General features: G+C 38.3%; 1 protein-coding gene across 15 annotated transcripts in view; it reads left to right on the plus strand.

Annotated features, from left to right (window-relative positions):
• The window catches only part of Tanc2 (tetratricopeptide repeat, ankyrin repeat and coiled-coil containing 2), a 289050-nt gene that overhangs the window by 196993 nt on the left and 78041 nt on the right, over positions 1-14016 (plus strand). For all 15 annotated transcript variants that reach the window (XM_051178779.1, XM_051178787.1, XM_051178795.1 and 12 more), the window contains 2 exons: positions 4582-4863; positions 9713-9846. In XM_051178779.1, coding sequence (XP_051034736.1) covers positions 4582-4863; positions 9713-9846 — 416 coding nt within the window. The remainder of the gene's footprint in view (positions 1-4581; positions 4864-9712; positions 9847-14016) is intronic.

Genomic DNA, 14016 nt, shown 5'->3' on the forward strand with positions numbered 1-14016 from the left:
CTCCCTCTCTCCCTCTCCCTCTCCCTCTCCCTCTCCCTCTCCCTCTCCCTCTCCCTCTCCCTCTCCCTCTCCCTCTCCCTCTCCCTCTCCCTCTCCCCTCTCTCTCTCTCTCTCTCTCTCTCTCTCTCTCTCTCTCTCTCTCTCTCTCCTGTCTTCTATTTCTAACCGGGCTCAATCTTCCTAGTTGCACAGATTTCAAAATCTTTACTAAGTTACCGCATAATAGTATTCAAAATGAAGTTCTCAAAAACAATTACAAGACATAGAAAAACTTTACATATGTCTATTTATCAGAAAAAAAGTAAGATGCCAAAAATTACTCTGAAGTATCTGAGACATTAGACTTAGCCAGGCAAAGACTTTAAATCAGCTGAATTAAACATGTACTATGAGCTAAAGGAAGCAGAGGGCTGGGGATGTAGCTCAGTTGATAGGGTTTGCCTAGATGCATAAAAGCCAGTGATCCCCCGCACTGTATAAACCAGTCGTGAGACTGAGGCAGCAGGATTGTGGACTATGTAGTGAGAGACTGTCTCCAAAAAGGCCAAGGTTGGGGGTTGAGTTACATTACATTACTGAGAATCTGATGAGAATTTTAAGATTTACTATATCAGAAGAGGGCTATTGGAGACTTTAGAAAGAATATCGTAATAAAAATTGGTCTCATAGAATATTCAGTATGAGACGCCTTAGGCAGTAAGTGAAGTTAGGAAAGCCAGGTCCTAAACTGAAGAATTAACGGGGAAAACCTGAGGGAGGGAAGTGGGAACTCTTAGAAGTCAGCAGAGGTGACTGGGATAAGACATCTTTCAAAGGAGAAATATTTAAGACTTAGGAGACAGGCTGACATTGCCAGGGCAAGTATGATTCTTAAATAGCAGGAGCTTTCATTTTAATTACATTCTGGAGACATGTGTGGGCTCTGGTACAGCAACAAAACACTTCCCTGGGAAATCCTTCTAATAAAATGCCCTGCAGTAGGTCTTTTTTGGTGTTCATCCAGAAAGCATTTCTTGATGCTTTACTGTGTACCTCTGATCTGTATATGCTGCTGATAATAGTGATATCTTGTGCCTCCATGGAGCTTACACTGTAATTAAGAAAATGGGAATAAATAAGGAAACAACAAACAAACAAACAAAAACGGTTGCATTAGATTACAATGTGAGAAAAAAAATAAAATACAGTATTTTGATAATTCCCTGATAGAAATGAGTCTGTTATCTCTGATAGAAAACAAGCCTTTGCATAAAGAAAATAATGCAAGTAGATGAACAAATTCTACAAAGTTATCAAAATGACCCTCTGTGACAAAGTAACTTTTAAGGTGAAATCTGAAGAATGAAAAGCTTACCAGGTGAACAGCCAAAGAAGAAACTTGTGATGTAGTCAGGACATCAGGTGGACACTGGAAGACCAGGAGGAAGGGTCCTGATCACCCAGAGCCGCACAGACCATGAAAGTGCGTAGAGAGAGAGCCACTGGAAACTCCTATATAAGGAGCTACATGGTCCTTTTTGTCATCAGACAGATCCAGTGCCAGCACTGGTCATTCTAGTCTCAGTCAGAACCACAAATACCAAGTGAGCCCTTTTACCACCTCTGCTTTGTTCATGGCAAATCATGTGAACTCCTTTCCAACCTCCTGCCTTCTCCAATGTGAGCAAGTGCTATGGCAGCTCATATAAGCATCTCTGTCCTTCATATAATATGATGGTAATTTTAAGACAACTTGTCTTAGACATTCAAACCTAGTTCTACACAAATGCCTCTTCCCAGTGGCCTTTGTAACATTAAAAAAGCAAGTGTGGGGTTTATTAGGTTTTGATGTTTTGTAGAATTCAAACTCATGTAGTGCTTAGGGATAAAGCTGCCACATAATCACTACAGAATGGGGTACAGTTGGTTGTTCTATAGAGATTAATTTAATAGATGGTTTTGTTTACTTCAGTAAAATTTAAAGTTGAACATACTCCAATGTTTAACTCAAGTTTTAATTCTTTCTCCCTACATGTTGAGACTTTATCTTCAATTCATATTTAGAAAAAGGACTTTAAAGTAAGGAAACTATTTCTATACCATTATAAAATCTTGCATGAAGATTCTTTTCAGTTCCATAATCCCTTGGACTTGAAACTAGAACAATCTCAAGATTTATTTTCCCTTTACAATTATATCCCTTCCATTCTTAGCATTTTCCAGGACTTCTGCAGTGAAAAGTCTTCAAGATGTCTTTGCCTTTCTTCAGTGATGCTACCCTTGTGTTAGATCCATCGCAGTGAGCCATTGCCCATGAGGGAGTTGTGAATCATCTGCTCTCCTGACATTCAGACCCTCCTGGCAGAAAGCTGATTTTACATTTCAGTCCCTGTCTAATACAGCTGGAGTATCTCTTACCCAAAATGCATAGGACCAGATCAAATTTTGGTCATTTCAGATTTCAAATTTTTGACTAGAGGTACATAATCTATAGCTAAAATGACATAAAAATCATTAAGTAAATATGTTCTTTTCTTATTAATTACTGGAAAAAAACACTCAAAAGTATAAACTTGCTTGTTCAGTTTACTAATTGTTTAATTTACTTACATCATTCCATATGAAGGAAATCAGTAATTCTGATGAAATACTTCCTTCCTCTATTATATGTGGAAAATGGCAGTTCAGTGTTAGTCCTTTTAAAGTGTTATGTTTGGGGGTAGATGTGTGCACTCACATGTGGAGGTCAGATGTCTGTCACACATCTTCCGTAAGCACTCTCCACTTGTTCTGTTGTAGACAAGGTCTCTCAATGAACCTAGAGTTCATCAGTTTGTCTAAACTGCTAACCAATTAGCTTTAGGATTCACTTGCCTCCCCTTCCCCAGCTCTGGGGATAAGAAGCATGCCACAGCACCCAGCTTTTACTTGGGTGCTGGGGATCTAAACTCAGGTCCTCATTTTGTGCAGCAGGCACCTTAGTAGCCTCATTCTCCAATTTTTTCAATCTTAAAAGGAATCTGTTCTGGTGAAAAGTTTGAATGAAATTTTCTCGGTGGCAGTCATAACTGAATTAATTAAATGAACAAAACTACCTATAGTAAACTTCAAATTAGTTAAAGAATTATTTTTAGAGGTTTTTGTTTTTATTTTATTTGGGGGGGATTGGGGTTTTGTTGTTTTGTGTTTGTTTGTTTTTGGAGAGGTTCATCCTTGTTGTCCTGGACCTCACTCTGTAGACCAGGCTGACCTCGAACTCAGAAATCCACCTACCTCTGCCTTCCAAATTCTGTGGTTACAGGCCACCACCTCCTGGCCATGCTTGGTTTGGTTTGGTTTGGTTTGGTTTGGTTTTTTGAGCCAGGGTTTATCTGTATAGCTTTGGATTTTCTTTTTATCTGCAAAAATATAATAATGGTAGACTTTATTATTACATAATAATGTAACAATTAAATGAGTGTAGCATGAGCACAAAACCTGACTTACATAGAACAAACAGTAATTCTGAAACAGACCTAATATAAGTACATAAAGTAAATAAATCAGATTAGTGACAGTTTAACCTGTCAGAAAAATAAGTTATTAAATTTAGAGAGAGAAATAGTTGTCTGTATATCATATTTCAAAATAACACAATTAAAAACGTTGCATAAGCCTTTTCAAAGACAAAAACCTGAATATATCATCTGTAATAAGTATATGTGACAGGCATAACAGAGTTAATATGGTAAATGTTAAATTACAAACAAAATGTCATGAACTGAGGAGCTTACTGTTCTCACTGTCTTTTCATTTTTTTATTTTTCTTCATTTTCTGAGCAAACCAGGCTGGAGAGATGGCTTTGCGGTTAAGAGCACTGGCTGCTCTTCCAGAGGTCCCAGCAACCACAAGGTGGCTCACAACCATCTGTAATGAGATCTGATGACCTCTTCTGGCCTGCAGGGATACATGCAGGCAGAACACTGTACACATAGTAAATAAATAAATCTTTAAAAAAAAAAAAAAAAAAAAAAAAGCTAAGCAAGCCTATTTGAATTGCTTTTCTACAGAACTGATTTTCAAATTACATACTTAGTGGTTAGTAAAGAGCTGTCGGGTTGCCCAGGTCTCTCCTGAGGAGCTCCACCTGTGCCTTTCCCCACATCCAGCACTAAAAGGTTATCTCCCCAGGTCCAGAAGCACTCTTTGGGACCCTTTTGCTGCTCTTGCATTCCTGCTGATTGCTGGTGTCAGGGACCTTACTAGTGTTTAAAAAAATTTTAAGCTGCCCTGATTTTCTTAATGTTGTGAATGAATCATTTGTGTTTTACCTCTGTGCGTGTGCGCGCGCGCGCGTGCGTGCGTGCGTGCGTGCGTGCGTGCGTGCGTGCGTGTGTGTGTGTGTGTGTGTGTGTGTGTGTGTCTTTCTGCCCTCTGGAGTGTCTAATAGCTCTAGATTACCCGCATTGTTTATTTGTTGAACCAACTTTCAGAGTCTTGTCATTTCCTGAAAAGCTCTAATACTATCAAATACTGTAGCTCTAATAGTCTTCAACTGCACCCCCTTCTCTCAATGATGAAAGTTTAAACTAAGTTCTATTGTCTCCTGTTGTTCCTTCCAGTTCGCTTTGCACCTTACAGACCTCCAGATATCTCCCTGAAGCCCCTACTCTTTGAAGTACCCAGCATCACTACAGAGTCAGTCTTCGTTGGCCGAGATTGGGTATTCCATGAGATCGACGTTCAGCTTCAGAGTTCAAATGCCAATGTGAACCAAGGAGTAGTGATTGTAGGGAACATTGGGTTCGGCAAAACTGCCATCATCTCCAGACTGGTGGCCCTCAGCTGCCATGGTACACGGATGAGACAGATCGCCTCTGATAGTCCACATGCCTCCCCGAAACGTACGTATTCCTTCCTTAAAAAGAAAAAGAAAAAACCTCCCTGCTTTGTGTTCCTAAAATATTTTCTGACATTTTTATATTAGACCATGTATCCTTTTATTGCTAATTTGTGAAACCTGAACCATGTGAAGACCATTAACACAAAGTTCAGAGGAAGATCATCATACTCTGTGTATATATAGCCCACCCATCCTTCAGTCACCAAAGTGTAACAGGAAGAACCTTTTTGTGGAATAAATGTGTGATGCTTACTTTTTGGTCTGTCTTTTGGATAATGACTCCAGCAAATTTCCTGTAGAGTCATTTGTCTCTCGCACTGTGAGAGGTTGCTCAACCTGTACCTACATCTTGTTAAGTGACAGCACAATCTGTTTATGGCCTTCATTTCTTTGTAGCTGATATTGATGCCACAGTGCTTGAACTTGAGCTCCGCTGTGTCCTTGACAGGTTTTTCCTGCTTCCTTGTGGAAGGTTGCACAGTTCTCACGGGTAGCCATGCTCCCTTCATCACAAGCTTAACAGCCACCACTGGGATCTTGATTACTTATTTGTAAAACACTCATATAGTACGTACATAGTACCACATTGTCTTCAAGTATTTACAAATATTAATTCATTCCATTATTTATCAACTCAGTGAGATAGTTCCTATTGTCTTCATTTCACAGCTAAGTGATCTGAGGCTCCGGGTTTTTGCAGCCAATACATAGGGATGTTGGCAAAGCAGCCTGTTTTCAGAAGCCATGCTCTTCTTCCTTTCTTTTCTTGTGGTACAACTCATTTGGGGAAAGAAAGTAAATGGATATAAACCAACATGCCTCTCCTTGATTGTTTTAAAACAGAAAAGGAGGGGTTTGCTCTACTGATCCAAATGAATAATACAGCTCACCACACACTTTATATAACAAACACTGGAAATGGTTTGTGTGAAACTGTAGTAGTCACAGGGTCTAGAAACACAACAGGAACTCACTGAATACCGTCCAAACATTTTAACTTTTGAAATTGCTTATAGCAGGCCCTATATCAAAGATATAATTGTCTCTGGTACACCTAAGAACACCTAACATGTAAAAGGACCTGCTGTCTAAACAGAAAACTTCCTAAGATTATATGGTGAACTCTTATCTTAAGAGGAAAACCTTGCTCATGTTCCTAAATGAATTGTTTCTAAGGTAGATTGACATCATATTGTGAGAGTCAAGAACTTGGGATTGTGCCAAAGCATTCAAATTGACTATATGGCACTTTGTGACCTTAAATTTGCATTAATCATTTGGATTTCAATTTGTCATATACACCTGAAGAAATATGACTAGCTGATTGTTGAGAACTTCTTTAAGGGATAAGGCTGCAGCTCAGTGACAGAGCACTTGCCCAGCATGCCTAAAATGGAGTTCAGTCCTTAATACAGCACATAACTGTGGTAATGAAGAGGAAGAGGAGATTTAATAGCTTCTATGCTGAAATGTTGAGTCAAAGAACAGGTCTTCATGATTGGAAGTGAATTTCCACACTTACTGCACTGTTTCCTTTAAGTGCTTAAATGTCTACCACAACCATACTACTGCCTATCTGAGTAGTCCAGGAGTTAGGCCATTTGAGTGTGCCAGAAAGAAAACTGGATGGCTCACAGTTCCTTTGACTCCTCAGTACATCAGTGTGGCAGATAGCAGTGGCAGGGTCATGCCTAATAGAAGATAAATCCCAAAGCCAACGGTAGCTGTATTGTCTAAAAGCAGAGCATCTGGGGTTCACACATAAGGCTGAGAGAACAAGAGTGAATAGAAAACAGTCTGTGTGTTCTTCAAAGCATATTTTCAAAGGTAGTAATTGTTATTCTCTGATAACTGTTGCCTTTATCTCTTGGGAATCTCCAAAGACAGTGAAACACTCCGCATTTAGAAGACCATCTCCACTGTTGGTACTGTAGATTATTCCATTAGTTCACTTTCAAAACTTGAAAAGGGAGCAGGAAAGGGGAGGTGGGGGAAAGGGATAGGAGGAAGAACTTTGGATGGAATATAAAATGAAATTAAATAACTAAATATTTTTTTAAAAAAATGAAAAAGGACTATAATAGTAAAGAGTAGATGTCACTCTCTCTGAGCTACACAGAACCAACATTGCTTTATGAAAAATATTCGTTATTGTAATCTGTCAGTGATTAGACTACCTTCTACCTCTACCATCCTCACCCTTTGTTTCTTAAAGACAAGTCAAGGATACTAGACTGATAGGATGCAAACTATTTTTATTTTTATATTATTTTACTTTGTAAGTTTAAGAAAATAAGATTTATACATTTTATATATGTTTTGCCTACATGTATGTATGTTTACCACCTGTGTTCTTCATACCTACAAATGTCAGAGAAGGAGATCACATACTCTGTAACTGGAGTTACAGATGGTTGTGAATTGTCATGTGGGTACTAGAAATTGGTCCTGGGTCCTGAGTCCTTTGCAAGAGCAACAAGTGCCCTTAACCACCTACCCATCCCTCCAGCCTGTAGGCTATTCTTAGGCATACATCTGCTACTATATGAGCTGACAATGTAAAGATATTACCCGAAGCAGCAGAAGTTCTTTGGAATAAGAATAATGTCAGAAGTTTGGCCTAATTTTCTACAGTTTAACATACATCAAACTTGTGTAGGCTTTTTGGAACCCCACTGGCTTCCTGAACCCTCGGGCAGTGATGCTGTGACACAGTTGTAGTGATAATGAGGAACTGGAAAGTTACGGAGCTTTTGACTTATCTCTGTGTATCATCGGTTGTTCTTCTGCCTCCTCCACACTGAGCCGTACTGCTGCACAAGATGTGAGCAGTTTAGCCTTCAGTACTTCACTGCATAGCTCTCCTTCCCCCACACTCAGCTCCACAGCCTGCCCCCTCCTTGTCATTTCCCTTAGAAGGTACAGAATAACTGTCAAGGCAGACACTAGCCTGTCATCCTGCTTTCCGCCTACTTTCGCAGATACGACTCCCCCATCATTCTCTGCCTTCATCACCCCAACACACACAAAGAACAAAATCATTTTTGTGAAAATAGACTATTGTGTAATTCAGGCATCATTGCATCCACTGCAGGCTTACTTGGTATGGAAGGTAGGGAAGGCCTGCCTGATGCATGACTGTATTCCTATCACTGGAGGTCCCAATGTACTTACCTGGATTTGACATTTGTCAGCAGCTGCCAAACCTCCAAACAGCTGCTCAGTTAAGTAATCCCTACTCTGCTCATTTCAGAAATCTATTTTGCCTGTTTGCTAAGTGCACTGACTTGTGCGTATCTGTTAACTTCTTTTTCTACTGTTCTCTGCATGCCAAACAAAAAGTAAGTGACTTGGACAAAAGGGAGACTGGCCAGAGGACAGCGTATTTAGACAGTAATTACTCTAAAATCAAATTCCAAACAAGGGGGCATAGAGCCATGAACTACAATAAACCAGCAAATATAATACAGTCACTAAACAAAGTGTCACACATTTCTTCAGACCTGCCTCACTGCCGTCTCTTGTACCCTCACCTCTGCAATGACTGCAGGGGTGACCAAAAGATCTATTCCATCACATAGAGTGAGAGAAATCTAAATTCACTTTTACTGGTGCAAAGTTAAATGATACTACTTTCTTCTATTTCTCTGTGTAGCTGTTGGCCACCCAATTACTTCAGATAGTAAATATTCTTTATCTCTTTGGTTCTGTCATTTCTAATAGAAAATGCATTTTCCTTTTTTTATTTTCTAATATTTATTGCTTACACCACTTGAAGCTTAGTCCCCATGTAGTTTTTGATGGCAGCATAACACATCATTTTTTTAACAGCCCTTATATGTTATATTCCAGTTCTGCGATTTAGAAGTCTAGTTTCTTTGTCTAATCCAAAGATAAGTCTTATCACTAGCAAGAACCAGCGAAACATTTTAGAGTTTCTTCTCTTTTAAATCTTATTTTGCCAACTGAGCATCCTCAGTTGCTAGATGGCTGTGGTATACACCTGTAATCCCAGCACTCAGGAAACAGAACGATTGCTGTTCTGTGTGAGCCTATACTGTATACATAATGAAATCTGCCTACATAGTAATACTCTATCTCAAAATAAAATGAAAGGCTTAGTTCTGTGTTTTTAATATACCCAAAGGTTGTGTCACAGTCACTACAGCTTAATTTTAGAACATTTGACCCCACTAAAAGAAACTTGTATCTCAACAGTGAAGCTGTACTTTCCTTCAGACTCCCTATCTCCTACCTCAGAAAGCCCCTATTGTAGCTGTTGGTATGGATTTCCCCATCTGAATGGATATTTTATATAAATGAAAGCACACACTTGATATTTGGGGGCTGACGTCCTATCATCTGTGTGGTAGCATGTGTGTATAACCCATTTCCTTTCATCATCAAGCAGTAGTCCCTGTGTGCAAATACCACATTTAACCATGCATTAATTGATAGAAATCTGACTTGTTTGCTTTCTATTATAGAAGTGCTTCTCTGGACATTGATATGCAATTTTCTATTTCGACATGTGTTTTTACTTCACTTACATATATAGTTAGAAATGGAATTGCTGTGTCATAGAACAAAATTGAATTTATTATGATTTTAGTCTAGAGCAGTGATTCTCACCTATGGGTAATGACCAGATAACCTGCAAATCAGATATTTATGTTGTTTCATAACAGTAATAAAATTACAATTATGAAGTAGTAACAAAATAATTTTATGGTTGGGGGTCACCACAATATGAGGAACTGTATTAAAGAGTCATAGCATTAGATAGGTTGAGAACCACCAGTCTAGAGTTTTATGAATCTCTGATAAAACATCTCATCTTTTTAATTCAGATGTTGACGCCAATAGAGAGCTACCACTCACCCAGCCACCTTCAGCCCATTCATCTATAACCAGTGGGAGCTGCCCAGGGACTCCGGAAATGCGCAGACGGCAAGAGGAGGCGATGAGGAGGCTTGCCTCCCAGGTACAGGAGGGTTCCCAAGCTGGTGACTTGTTAGTTCCACTTTAGCACTAAAGCAAAGATAGGGAGACTCTTGGCAAAAATAAACAAATATGTAAAGGTATCCATAAAGACATGAAGAGAAGTTTCTCTTTTTACTCTTGTTCGTTTTTCTGTTCCTATTAAAAAAAAAAAAAAAAAAAAAAAGAAATACTCTGGTGGGATGAGAACCTTCAGGATTTAGAAGCAAAGTCTTCTAATGACTTAAAGGGTTAGCCAAAGTCACCATAAAATAAGCAATGTTTTTTTATTACTATTTCAGCTACTCTACCATAGAGTCCATAATATTTTGTAATTTAAACTTCCTATCTTTCTCAAAATAACACATGCACATAGAAAAGCAAATAATGTTCAAAGCTATCAGTTGACTTCTTTCCCCAGGCCATCAACCTCAGTCCCCAGAAACTGTACATCCCCAATCTCTTTTGATGGAGTTCTTCAATATTATCTTTCAACTCTTTCATTTAAAAAAACAAAAAACAAAAAACAAAACTTTTTGGCTCTCATAGTTTTATTTTTTGGTTTTTCAAGACAGGGTTTCTCTATAGCTTTGGAGTCTGTCCTGGAACTAGCGCTGTAGACCAGGCTGACCTCGAACTCACAGAGATCCGGCCTGCCTCTGCCTCATGAGTGCTAGGATTAAAGGTGTGTGCCACCAACGCCTGGCTCGGCTATCATAGTTTTAGTATCAAATAGCCTTCTTTTTCTGCAGTTGTCTCCTAGTTTAGAAACCATTTTTAAATTCATCTGGTTTTCTCTCTCTCTCTCTCTCTCTCTCTCTCTCTGTCTGTCTCACTCCTTCCTTCTTGGGATAGAGAGATTGTGTTGGGGAGGGAGAGAGAGAGAGAGAGAGAGAGAGAGAGAGAGAGAGATCTCATGTGGAAAAGTTTGCTTAAGTATACAAAGGGCATTTAGATTATCTATTCTTTATTGGAAATACCCAGAAACTGGTGTCCATACATTTTAGGGATTTCTTTCTTAAATTGTTCACAATCTTTCACAAAGAATTCTCCAGCCATTTACCTGGAGAATATATATACTGAATGCCAACATTCCAGAACTGGCCAGAATATGGCTGTGGTTTCAGTAGTCTGAATTTTCCTGAAAGCCCTTGTTTTCAGTTCTGCACCCAGCTCCTACTTTGCCGTTTCGGCATCCCTAAGTTTAGTGTCCCGGTGTCACTAATCAATAAACATATCTTCTCTAGATGCTGGGGAGGTGGTCACCTAAGTAGGAAATCCTGCTCTGGGATTCCTTCCTCACCTTCATCCTCCAGAGTAGCTGGTACTTTTAATTCTTGTGTTCTTCTGAAGTTTTACAGATGGTCTGTAATATTACCAGTTTCATATTTCCTAATAGAAATCCATTCTATGCGAGCATGGTAGCTCTTAATCTCAGCACTCCTGGTGACTGTAGGAGGCATCTCTGCTTCCTGATACGTATGGAGTCCAGCCATTCTTTAGAGTAATTTAAATAAATACAGAAATAGATAAATGTTGAAGAGATCCCAGCATTATATCCAGTTATCACTTCAAATGTGTGCTTGGAACCCATGTTCAGGAATCCAGAACTGAGTCTGCATTCTCATGGAGGGAGAAAGACAAGACTCAAGTAAATACATAATACATCTAGATGGTGGCAGGTGCTAAGAAAATAAAAGACACTCTATCCTTCTGTTTTGTTACAGCTTACTCCCTATTTCACAAAGGAAAGAAATCCCAAGATATTTATTTTCCATATTTGAAAAGTTTTAAGTATAATAAATATGGTGCTGGTGACTTTATCATTTCCGAAGGAGTGATCACAATCTAAATTGCATGTTGTGTCTGTCACCTTTAAACAAGAAGTAAATTAGTCTGTTATACCTTGAGATGGGATGTTTTTAATTTTTTATTAATCATTGTACAGTAAGTTTCCCTTTAGACTTGATGTTTATGTTTACTATTCAAAAAAATGTTAAGTTGGAAATCAGTGACTATTTACATTTAGTTCAAAAAATAAATTTTAGAATTCTAAAAGCAATGTACAAATACATTTTGCAGTTTAAGTTTATCTAAATATTGTATAAGAGATTGCTCCTAGTTGAAAATTGGACATTATCCTAGTAATTGTGCCACATTACAGCCCAGCTATAGAAGCTTGTGCTGTGGGAGCACAGAGCAGGAGCCAGCAGCCTTGCTTCTCACCATAGCAAACCAGTAAGTGGACATCTGACTTTTAAAAGAGATTCTCAAGTCAGTATTTAAAAAAATAAAAAATCAAGAGCCTCTTGATTTGTGAGTCCTTGATGTCAATTCCTCTTTATCAGTAATTATCACTGGTAGTTTGTAGTGTTCTTTTTGCTACTTATGCTAATTAGTGGAAGGCACTAAAGAGTTGGTCAGAACTTAAAATGGTCTTGTACCCTGAAGAAACACTTTCCACATGGATTGTAACCACTTTTGCTAGATCAGCACCTGTCAGTTGTGTCTCTAGTTAAGCATCACTATGTTCTGAGCAAAGCCAGAGCAGAAGTACTGAGATCATTCATCTGGGTTCTTTCTTGTGTGTATAAAGTGGGCTTTCCAGTTTTTATGTTCATTACTATGATGCAGTCATATGTGTAGAATTTAATATAGGATGGGTTAATAGGACAGTAACATATTGGCTTCTGTTTAGTGAAATTGTAATAAGTATGGAGACTTTAAATTATTTAGGACTTGTTTTGTTTGCTTTTTTTTAACATCATGGTATCTTAACCCTATATGGTAATCATTATTATCTCCATTTTATACATGAGAAAACACTAGCTCCAGTGATTATTTTTTCAAAGCTTTGCTGTTAATAAATAACAGAGCTAGGACTCTGAGCCTCTGAGTACCTCTGTAAGAATATTAGCATTGTCTTCATTCTGTAAAAGATGGGACAGGTAGTCATGAACCTGTGCCTTTAACCACGGCTACTTTTCTAGTGACAAGAATGATCTTTGCTGAGAATTCCTTTGGAAAATATGTCAGTCATTGAATGTGCCTTCAAAGTAAGAAAATGATGATAAATTTTCACCTTTCAGTGATTTTTGCTGAGTTACAATTTTCAAAAGACGTTTCTATATGGCTAGCAGCTCTTATTATGTCAATGTTTAATCTTTAAAAAGATAATGCATAGGAAATCAGCTAATTAGAGAAACAAAATACTTTTAAGATGTGTTACAAGGAAACAAAAGCTGGAATTTTTTTTCTCCAAAAAAGAATTTTTATGTAAGAAAAGAACTCAATGTTGTTCTTGCCATTCCTGTACAATGTAAGAAAAATGTCAAGTGATCTTGGTTCTTGGAAACGGTGTTGTTACTGTTAAAGCTATAAGCAAAAGCAGCCATCATTTTGTCTGTCTGGTAACATTAAGCATATTGAACCTAATATGGACATGTTAGACACAACACACAGGAAGGGTGAGAGGAAGGAGGGGATATATGCAAGGCAATGACATGAAGTTGGACAAATAAGATCCAAATCAAGCAGGAAGTAACCTATAAATAATGTTTTCATGTTTCTAGGGATCTGTCTTCTCAAATTAACACTGACCCAGATTTCTTGTACATCCTGGATACAAGTATGGAGAAAACAAACTTACTGTATATTTGTCAACTTCAGTGTTTGTTGTTTGTTTTTACTCTGTCTCTTTCACTAGAATGGGTTGGTGCTTAGATGTTAGCCACAATATCCCCACCTCTTAACACAAGGGTTTAGCATATAAACTGGTGTTAAATCAATGAAGAAATTCCAAACTCTTTCCTATACTGAAACCAAATAGCCTTTCATTTGTTGCACTTTAGTGAAATCCAAGCTTCACATGAGTTGAAAGTGTGTTGGTACACTCTATAATCTTGTCCCTCAGGATGCTGAGATAGGAGGATCAGGAGTTCCAGGCGGGTCAGGACTTTGTAGAAAGACTTTTGTCATGACAGAGAGGAGGACTCACATGAAACTAGAGATGTAGGTAAATGATAGAGTGCTTACTTTCATGCACAGAGCCCTGGGTTCAGTTCCCAGCACTGAAAAGGTTAAAGGTTATTAAATATCTTCTCCAACTTTGGATGTGTATATTCATATTCATATATATTGATATAGATATATATGTGTGTGTATTCATATATAT

Source organism: Phodopus roborovskii, unplaced genomic scaffold (assembly GCF_943737965.1).
Source record: "Phodopus roborovskii unplaced genomic scaffold, PHOROB, whole genome shotgun sequence".
Classification (NCBI taxonomy): Eukaryota; Metazoa; Chordata; class Mammalia; order Rodentia; family Cricetidae; genus Phodopus; species Phodopus roborovskii.